Source organism: Lissotriton helveticus, chromosome 7 (assembly GCF_964261635.1).
Source record: "Lissotriton helveticus chromosome 7, aLisHel1.1, whole genome shotgun sequence".
Lineage (NCBI taxonomy): Eukaryota > Metazoa > Chordata > Amphibia > Caudata > Salamandridae > Lissotriton > Lissotriton helveticus.
Window position 1 is genome coordinate 429,747,018 of NC_136068.1, and position 11,235 is coordinate 429,758,252.

The window sequence follows — 11,235 nt, forward strand, 5'->3', positions numbered from 1 at the left end:
AACAGTCCAACCTCCTATAAAGATTCCACAACACACCCCTTACCAGGGGAACACAAATAAACTTACACCACAGACCATACAATCAGTCATTGGTAAATTTCCCACTAAAAGGGAACAAATTCCATTCTGGATAGCTCCAAAAATTACTCAAATCGAGGTAGTATTTCCTGATACTACCCCTCATGAGAAACACAGGATTTTAACAATCTGTTTACCAATGGGGATCGCACCACACCTGGAGGACTGTGACACTTGGGGTACAGTCTTTGCTGCAATCTACACAAAAACACATGGTGTTCCGTCTATGGCGGTAATACCAGATGTCCTGAAACAGATTCAAAATGAATACGGGGCAGATCCTGCTTTAAATCTAGGTATGAAATTACTGAAAGATTTCAAACGGGTCTCAACAATAATATTAGCTAATATTAAAGGTGAGGCAGCATCCGTGGCGATCCGCTAAAAGCTAAGAGAATTTGTGTAACTGACCAACCATATGAACTGGCCAGAATAATTAAAAAAAACCTATGAAGAACTAGGTAGAGATAGTTTGGGTGGGAAACCAGTTAAACCCCAACTAACTGAAAGTCCTGAAAAGGTCTTTATTAAAAAAACTCTCACTGTTCCTAAAAAGAAGTGGGAGAACACTAAACAAACTTCTAAAGAGAAGCATTCTTAATCCCAAGGTAGGTCTCCTCAAAAGGAGCCCTCTGAAAGGAGGTATAACCTTAGGAATAGGGATAATTTGAGAAAACCTGATAGATATCAAGATATTGATACACATTCCTCTCGTACCTTTCAGACTTCCTCACAGAAATCTGAAAGAAGAAGACGGTCAGAACAAAAGGAAGAATGCGTGATGTCCAAAGACGATCAACAGGTTCCAAAAAATAAGAAAACCCAATTCACCAAAAGGAAGGTAGCAGGTTTAAAAATCAGACATGCAGAGGATCTTGAAGACACAACTCAAGAAAGGGGAGTGGGCTCAGACAATGCTGGACAGCGCAGCAGAAGTAACAGTAGCTCGCAAGATCTTGAAGGATCATCTGGAGATAGTGGACTTGAATGAGTATATCCAAGTTGAATCTGCAGATACCAGTGTTAGCGTCCCACACAAGTTATATGAATTAACACCCCGGATGGAAGGGGACATAACTAGAAAAATAAGAGCTCTCTTTTGGGAGAATCTCTCTCAGGGTTATGACATTCTTCTAGCTGAACAAGACGGGCCACGTGAGTTTGTCAGAGAGTGCTCACATGGCGAAGACATCATTATGCCAGCCTTCTCCGACCATATTCCAATTAATAATAAATATACCTATGCCAGGAAATGTCCAGTAGCCCAGGCGTCAGCATTATACAAAAATCATGTAGGATGGGATGAGGACTCTCCTCACCATAAAATACAATTAAAAACTCAACCAACTGCACAAAGGCAGTACCCAGTTAAGCATGAAGCTAAAAAACTAATTTGATCAACTTGAATACCATGGGGTGATTGAAACATGCACCTCGTCAATGAACAATCCTTTGTTTCCTGTCTCCAAACCAGACAATACATATCGTCTAGTTTTGGATTACAGACATCTAAACTCATGGTGCAAATCTTTTGCAGTACAAAATGCACACAGTGCAGCACTAATGAATAACATTGTGCGTAAAAAATATAAGACCACAATAGATATTTCTAACGGTTTCTTCTGCCAAAACATTGCACCAGACAGTAGGTACTTGACCGCTTTCTCAATTATGCGGACACAACGTCACTTCTGTCGTCTCCCCCAGGGATTTAAGAATAGTCTAGGGTTATTTTGAGCCAGAGTAACAGAGTTACTACAAACGTATGACGATGAGGCATTATCATATGTTGATGACATCTATCTAACAGATGATGACTTAGACAGGCACTTGAACAGAGTGAATACCATTATACTTGGATTTGCCTCTGAAGGATATAAATTCAACTTAAAAAAAATTGAGAATTGCCCACCTCAACGTCCTTTTTCTAGGATACGAGTTATCAAATCAAGGCAAAAGCCTGGCGGCCAACTTTTTAGAAAAGTGTGCGCTGCTCCAACCTCCAAAAACGCTGAAAAACTTACACTCAATTCTAGTTTTCCTAAATTTCGGAAGAACATACAATCTAAATTAAACAGAAAGGGTTAAACCTCTCTATGAATTAATCAAACCTGATTTCAAAACAGTTCATTGGACTCAAAAACACAGAAATTTAGCGTTCAGTGCAAACAGAAATGTTAGCAACAACACATTTACATTTACAAACACGCATAAACGTACGCAACCTAGTGATCCGAATCATTCCAGGAAGATGCGGATTCACGTACTTAACCTTTAATGAAGGAGAATAAGTACTCATAGCATATAAATCACACTTGTACACACAAGCTGAAATGAAATTCACCTCTACAGAAAAAATTCTGACAGCGGTTCAAACTTCAGTAGCAAAAGAGAGAGCAGGAAAGCGCATTATGGTCGTTACTCCTGTACCCGCCTTAGAGGCAGTGACAAAAACGGGCATTCCGAATGCAAAGGCTTTACATCCCAGATAGGTACAATGGGTTAATTCTCTTGCTGCAACAGACGTTGAATACGTTTTTGACCCATACTTGAAAACACAAGAATTTCTACAATACGAACAAGAATGTCCTCTGCCCAATGAGATTCTGCCTCTAGAACAGTACGAATGTATAATTTATACAGGCGGATCAGCACAGCCTGCAATTGGGGGTAAACAAGCTTATAGTGCTGCGTGCGCGATCGTAAAAGGTCACTGGCACGATGGAAAATTCCGACCTATGGTCACAAAAACGCATGTTCAAACACAGGGAAAGGAGATGCGGCAGAAAGCACCAATAGCAACAGCAACTAATGGGAAACTTAATGACATCATGTCGAAACTTGAAAGACTGCACGAACGTGAGGTACGAAAGTGGTGGGAAGCAATCAGCTAAACTACAAGCATTCAAGATGGCGCTTGAAAATACCGATCGCGAATTCCCCAGCGATTCTTATTACTGCGTTCAATCTTACAATGAATACTTGCAGAACTGGGTTCAAACGGTTTCAAAGATGCAAAAGGTGGCACAATCAAGCATAAGTTGCTTTGGGAACAAGTAGTTCAGTTACAAAAAGAACTACAAAAAACTCACTTGATCCAAACACTGAGTCATCAACGTGATGGCGTTCACGTTGCATGGAATACAATGGCTGATGAAGCAGCGAAGGCAGCTGTGCAAACGGCTTCCATATCTGTAATCACTCATTCAAAAATGAAAATAGACTGAGAAATAATGCTAGCTGTCAATGCCACAAGCAAAGGCAGCGGTGCAGTGTTACCTCAAAATTATCCACTCGAATATTCATACATAATTTATGCCAACTCCGTTCCTTTTGCTCGAATCCCTGGAGTGGGGGATAGAGTAATTCCAAACAGGAGACGGAGAGTAGCTTTGATACACAAAACACATTTGGGAAAGGGTCTGATACATCAAGGGATCTCTAAATCTATACTAGAATTAAAAGAGACGTACTGGTGGCCAGGGATGAATGCCCACATTCACACATTTGCATTTAATTGCCATGACTGTAATAGAGATCGCAGCAAAAAACGCCACCAGATACCTGACTACAGTATAGCCAGCCCAGTACAGACACCATTGTTAGACAGCATTAGACTTTCTACATGCAGACTTCACTATGGAAGAATGCGGCCCTACAACTATTAGGACAGATTCATTCGGATGTGGCCTCAGCGCTCGGCTGACGCTCAAACTGTTATAAAAGATTTGCGAGTCTTTATATGCACATCTGCAATCGGCACACTACATTCTGACCAGGGTCCTGCGTTTAGCTCAAAAGTTTACAAGGAGGCCATGGCCAATCTGGGCATCACATTGCAGTATTCTAGTCCATTCCATCCTGAGGGAAATTCGGTTGTGGAAAGAAAAAACCTAGACATAAAGCAATCTATAACAGCTAGGGTATTAGGCTCGGGTGACGGGTTGGTCAAACATCTAATAAGTGTCCAACGTAGTCTTAACAATCTGCCAAGAAGTTCTCTAGGGGGAATCACTCCATATGAAATCCTTTTTGGAACTAGAATGATTGTCCAGGACCTTGATCGTCACACTTCAGTAGTATCACAAAAATCCTTTGATATCAAAGATCGTTTGGCTGTTTTCCAGGACTTAAATGAAACAAGGAAAAGTCAAAGCAACAAATTGCAGAAGCCAACGACCACTGAAGGGGAACCCCCCGTCCCGGCAAGGCCTGCCTGGATTCCAAAGATTTTGGATCTAGTCAGAGAAAAGATCACAGACAAGAAAGAATTTGGGCCTTCTTATAGACAACCAGTAACTGTGCTAGCAATCCACGGATCAAGAACAGTGTTACTGCCGCCCCTTGCTGGAAGAAAGGAGAACAGGTTCATATCCATCGACCTGGTAAAACCACATCATGTAGCTGATCATAAGTAGTAGGCCAAGTGGTCTCTAAAGATGTAGCAGAAGACCAAATCTGACTACTATCCAAGAGATTCAAACTGAGAGACTCATCACCTTTGCAGAATCTGCAGTGCGAAAAGAAGGACTATGCAACAAAGCCATGTAACTAGTACCTCTTGAGACACAAATAACAGTTCTTCAAGAAACGCCTGTCTACAATGATATAGCACCTGACTATACTAATATGACAAGTGATCAAGTAGCTCCAGCGATTTCAAATAATCTTGATGCAATACCTACAATTGACAGAACTGCCTCTGGCTATTTCATTCACTTTAATACTTTTTCCGAGGATCCCAGTGAACCTGAAACGACGCCAGCAAAAAGAACTTTTAAAGAACAAGCTACAGAACTTTTCCATCAACTGGAAAAGACTTATCTGGTTTCACCATGGGTTGAACTTTGGATTGTGTTGGGTGTACTTTTTCTTGTACTTTGGTTGACTCATGTATTAACTTTGAGAATGCTGATAAATGGGAGATATAGTAAAAAGGACACAGTAAGTAAGAACATCAACGTACTCCTCAAGCCACGCAAATCATCTCATCGTGAACAAAGAGACTTGTCATCAGTGAACATCACAGCCTTTCCTATACCTGGTGGTATAGCTTGGGACAGAACTGAATATGACATTCTTGGTCCGGCGGAGCTGTTGAAAATTCTACACCAATTCAAGGTTTCCTTGAGTGACTTTGTTTCATCTAGTACCTTTTCTGAGGATTGGGACTTTGAGACTGTTAATAATATGATGTCAGACTTAGAAATGTCTGCAAAATTTACAAATCATGAATACTTAGAAGGTTCATCAGATTATGAACAAATGTACTGTTATAATCACTATGGTCATCATTTTTTGCACAAATCTGCAAATCCTAGAAATGTTTACACTTATAATCAATGGGACATTGTCCAACGCCACCAAAGGGTAGCTCAAAAACAATTTATGACAAATTTCCATACTTTTCACTTTTTAATGTTTCAAATGCGGAATCATTTTATTTTAAAAATACAAATAAGACAGGACTGAAAAGTATGCTGACAAATACAAAGCAAATTTATTCTGCGGCCTTTTATGCTCAACTGTCTACTTTAGGTTTTGACTTTTGTAAACAAAACATTGAGACGAAAACTGTTTGGGGCACAAAAGACTGGCAGGTACAGGGAGTAGAAGCTTTATTTAGAGCCTGCATCATCCCTGAACAAATAATGTTTTTGAATGACACTGTTCAACAGACATCTTGTCTTGGCTTAGCTAAGATAAAAGATTTAAACAAACCGTCTATACCTATACCTACACCTGATAGTAAGAACACTTCAGAGGGGGTGGTTGACGTGAAAACTATTTTACTTAACAACAGAACAGATCATGATTGGAAAAAATGGTTAATCTGGCCCACAGACACAAACAACTGTCAAGATAGATTCCTGAATAAAACACAAGGGTACATATTCACTAGGCCAGATCCAAGATATGACCAGAGACAACATCCAGGGATAGTAACATCATACAGTGTAGGAAAACTATGCCTTGAGTGGCTACAAAAATCTACACTAAAAGAGGTAAAACAACACTTATCTTTACTTAAAGATGGCATCGATTTAGGGGACTTCTTACTAGGACCTATGAAACCGCGGCCTAAACTTTTAATATACGCTGGTATCTATGCCATATAATGAAGCTTTGAAAGCAACGCAAGCAGAGACTGCAGAACGAATACGAGAAATTGATCGTATTAACTTAGAGAAATCTCTCTCTGTAGTTGACAATGGGTTAACAACTCTGACATCCAGAATATATTCTTTGGACAGCATAGTATCCTCTGCCATTGACATAATGGAACAGGACTTTGTCATGTTACAGCATGGTCAGTCACAATTGTGTTCCATAATGCTTTTAGGCTGGGCGTTACAAAACCTTTGTTCTGGCTATGTACCATGGCGTCTTATCAACACCACGTTACTGTTTTCTGAATTTAACCTTACAGATAAACAAATCACTTTGGCACAAAGAGGAGCAGACTATACGGTACTGAGCATTGAAAAACTGGAAAGATTACCATTAACTGTTTCTGAGAAACCAGCAACAGAATGGATAATGCATGGTATAATCACTCTGCCTGTGACGATTTTCCATTTTCAATATTGTTTAAAACATATACCAGCAGGAGTATATGAAAGGTTGGGTAAATAATACATCAAGACATCCTGGGATTTACCTTATACACACAGTTGTTGGAGTGGGGGAAAAGAAGTGTTTCTTAGTGGTACAAATTGTGAAAACACACTAAGCGGTACACTCTTATGTCAGGGTATTAATTTACAGGGGGCCTGCGATGGTTCTTGGAACAACTTATCGTGCTACCTGCAAGGTTCTCCAGCTGCAGGGATAGATCCAATTTTTAGACAGCTTTCTAATGGAAGTTATATTATGTTGAATGATCACAGCTGCTGTGGCATGTTGCCAGGAATACCCTATCTCGTAAGTGTGTCAGCCAGGGTCACTTACTGTATGCAAGTATTGTTTCCTAAAACCAAGACAGACGGGGAGTCGCCGTTATGGCCTTCACTGAACATCTCTTCTATACGACTTGATACTTTAAGCAGAATGAAAGCCATTCTTTTACAAAAAACTGTGCCACTGACCTCGTCCAAAGAGACGTATGATCTGCAAGTTGCAAGGACTTCTGCAGAGATACCTGCCCTTTTATCCACAAACTGCCCTATAGATTTCTCAGAAATTTTAGGTTGTATCTTAAACATGTCTCATACCAGTGGTATTGTACATGTATTTACAACAGTTTTTTTGGGACTATTAGCACCCTTTGAAGCAGTCCTAGGAATTTTTCCAAACTTATGCACTCAGTGTTTGGCAACCTGCCTCTCATGTTGGGACTCATAGCAAGGATACTATTTTTGTTCCTTCTGCTCCGATATGGCAAGTCAAGTCACCATCGACACCGAGATCACCTTGGAGAACACTCTCCTGGCAATGAAGTGTCGTGAGCGCATGATACAGATTCTGGGACTTACTCGTTTAAGAGGTTTGAATACTTGAATACCACATGGTTTCTATTATTTCGACCAATCTGGCAAGATTGCATCTTACCTGTTCTACGATGCCTGCTATGTGGAGAAGAATGTGTGCTAGACATCTGTCTGACACTCCCCTCAGTCCTGCCAACAGAAGTTGATACATTGCTTGGACCAGTAACGGCTCATGCACTGTGTTGTCCCCAACAGCTACCAATCCTGATGACGCCATTCATTGAGATCTCACAGACGCAACATGCTGACGGTGAGATACGTGGTGCAACAGGCGCACAGGTACCATCTACTTCGAACATTGCTAATGCGACTGACGCTGATGGCAATGCTTCGCATCTATGTACTATTGACTGGCTTAACGAGGTAGTCCAACTTTCACCTACAGTAGTAAACAAATTATTTACCAGCTTAGAAGATTTGATTTTTTCTCCTAGCAATGACACTAACTTTTGAAGTTAGCGCACAGTGTTCTGCGAGATTGTGAATTCGACCTTCTTTTTTTAAAAACAAGCTTCTAACTTTGGAACTCTACTTTTTTCTTCTCTATGATCCGACTTTTTCCAAATTTGTATTTTTTTTTGGCACAAAGTAATCTGCTTAAAGTAGAACTATTTTTTAGAGAACTAGAATTCTTTGAAAGACTTCCAAGAGACAATATTTGACCTTGTCCACACTCAAACAGTTTATATATTCTGCCATGGAATGGTCTTGACTTTTTCTTCTGTATTTAAGAGCCATTTCATAAATGTATTTTCATGATTCATTCGGATAGCATTTTCAAATGTCATCTATATGCTTTGAATGAAGCATTGCTTTTAAATGCGTACATCACAAAATGCTCTTTTCTTGTACAACAAATACCAATGCATTTTTATGTATTTTGGGTGGGTTTTTAACACATCATGTTTAGATATGTTTAGAACTTAGTAATGTCGTACATAATAAAGTGGAGTGGGTGTTGTGTGGCGTTTTAGGCTCCGAGTGAATTTTCCCGATTCATGCCCTTATACAGGTACAATTCACATTGCCCTTATATAGGCATAGAAATAAAGCCCTTACTTAGACATAGCCCATGCAGACCAAATACAGGCTTGGCTACTTCCACCCGTACAAAACGTCACAATGATTTTTAGGAAAATCAGCTTAAGCAGTAAGGGACCTTCCCCTTGCTTGAATATTGATTTGTCCAAGAACTCATGTACTTTACAAAGAACTACTATTCCCACCCTTTCCTGACGTTATCATGCCAGACTTTACGTCAAACTAGACACTTTAAAGATATAAATATGCCTTCACTTGCTCTAGCACGAAACGGTGGTTCAGAGCAGTTCTACTTGCCCAATGCAGCTTGCTACAGCAAGTGCCAAAGGAAGGCGACCCTCCAGCTGATGCACTGATCGAGAAGCTGTCCTTTCTCTTGCTGAGAATCCAGCTCCAGTGTTTCCAAGCTCCCCTCGGGGAGTGTTGGGAAATCAAGTCCCGAAACAGAGATACCAGACCTCCTTCATTCTAAACTTAGGTATGGAGCTGATTAGAACCTAAGAGAAATCTTGGATAGATTCTTGGCAAAGAAAACTAAACCTAGGCTGCACAATACTTACTTTCTCTCGCGTACTAGACTTAGGTTAGGTACATTGGGGTAGGCGTATTTTAGAAGCACTAGTTGAGTACTTTTAGTCATTGTTATTTATGTATGTATTTTGATATGGCTTAGAAACCATGCAATGCTCTTACAGTATTATTTCATAATATTGTTCTCGCTGTAAGCATTTTACTTTGCAGTCTGCATTACGATTGTAGCAGTTCACTTCTTTTGCATGAGAAAGAAGACTGTTCAATAAACCCTTTTTTATTGAAAACGCCTGTCTCTCTATTTCTCTGCAACTCTGTAGAAACGAAGCATGCACAATTGACTGAGTGAAATTCTTATCTATTGTTTCCGCGACTCTAGAGATACATTTCTTATTCTTGGGAAACAAAGTTGTCATGTTTATGCGGTTTTCAGAAACGAATCCCTTCTTGTGAATTCGAAAAAGTTTCTAGTGACCTCTGAGCTAGCTGGCACTCACTATTAAGTTTAATATATTCGATAGAGACCTAGAGGACCTCAGACCTACGTCTAAACTATAGGATATATTATTCCAATGCGCAGAGCCTATTGGGAATATAGGAACTACACTACAGTGAGTTGCTGCAATGTCATTGCAGAGTGTGGTGTGCAACAGGTAGATTTGTGCATCTTTTGTACTACATTGATTGCATTGCTTTGTCCTGTTGATGCCACTAAACTGACCCTGTATCTCTTTCTCATGCAGATACGCCAGTGGACACGGAGGGACAGGAGCCGGACATCAGTGGTGGTGAGACTAGCACTACAGCTGCACAGGAGCCCAGTGACACAGATGTCACCAGCGCCTCAGAGGGGGGCCCGAGTATGCAGGAGGAATCCCTTCCTGAGACCCAAAGTACCAAATCATCTGATGCCAGCAGGGGATGCATCCATGTTGGCAGGCACAGGGAATTGTGACTCTGCATCATCTACTACCACACAGCGGCCAGTGTCCATTCCCCATCCACCTCCTCTGTTGCTGTCTGTGTCCGTGTCAATAAGAAGAGACGAGTTTCATTCATACCTGGCACCGCTACCCCAGCACCTGTACCCCCTGCTGCCCTCAGTGCTGAGTCTGTTGAGCGTTAGCGCCAGCTATGTGTGAGCCAGATAGCCCTTCTCAATGCCTTCAGTGACTATGACAAAAAATTAGGCTAGGTGGTTGCCTACATGAAGGGCATACACTCTGACGTGGGTGGGCTACACCGTACTGTCCAGTCCTTGTCGTCCACAGTGACGTCTGCCCTTCAACAGGCACATACTCCCATTCCTGCTCCAGGGCCTTTGTCCACCCCCAGTTAGTACCCACATCTGATTATAGTGACCATGGTTCACGTGAGTCACAGTTACGATATATCACAAGAAGCACCCAGCAGAAACAACCCAAGCGGACCTGCCCACCGACACCATCCCCACAGAAGAGTAAAGCCACCCCAGAATGCAAAGACAAGAGCCCGTCAGGGAAGAGCAAGGCAGAAAAAACTAAGAAGCAGACATCAGGCTCTCATGCCTTCAAGGCATCCCCAGCGAAGGACTCTCCTGTCCCTAAAAGTTCACGCAAAGCAAGGCGTGCAGTTTCTGTGCCCACTGAGGAGGTGTTGTAAGGCAAGGGTACACCTAGGAAGGGCTTAGAGCCACATGCCCCCACCACATCGACTCCCATTCCTAGCCCAGTGAAGCAGGCGAAGGAGGGCGCTGTAGGGTGTACACCTGGCAAACAGGGGAAGGAGGGCACTGTATGGGGTACACCTGGCAAACAGGGGAAGGAGGGCACTGTAGGGGTCACACCTGGCAATAGGGGAAAGGGGGCACTGTAGGGGGTACACCTGGCAAACAGGGGAAGGAGGGCACTGTAGGGGTCACACCTGGCAAATAGGGAAAAGGGGGCACTGCAGGCAGGGTCCAGCACGTCACCAGAGGGAGTGCCAGTGTCTGCACCTGATGCGGCTCTGATGGTGTGTGCCTGTTGTGTCATCACCAGTTCCCATTACCCCAGTAAAGGGACGCCATGTTGAATTCCCAAGAAGTGGAAAGGCACCCCTCAAACCTCTCCCACCC

At 41.9% G+C, this 11,235-nt stretch overlaps 1 protein-coding gene across 1 annotated transcript in view; it reads left to right on the forward strand.

Moving 5' to 3' along the window:
* LOC144768549 (uncharacterized) overlaps window positions 1-10,923 on the forward strand; it is a 185,863-nt gene extending 174,940 nt beyond the window's left edge. Inside the window, exon 3 of the mRNA XM_078652325.1 lies at window positions 9,884-10,923. Coding sequence (XP_078508451.1) covers window positions 9,884-10,095 — 212 coding nt within the window. The 3' untranslated portion in view covers window positions 10,096-10,923. The remainder of the gene's footprint in view (window positions 1-9,883) is intronic.
* The last annotated feature ends 312 nt before the right edge of the window (window positions 10,924-11,235 follow it).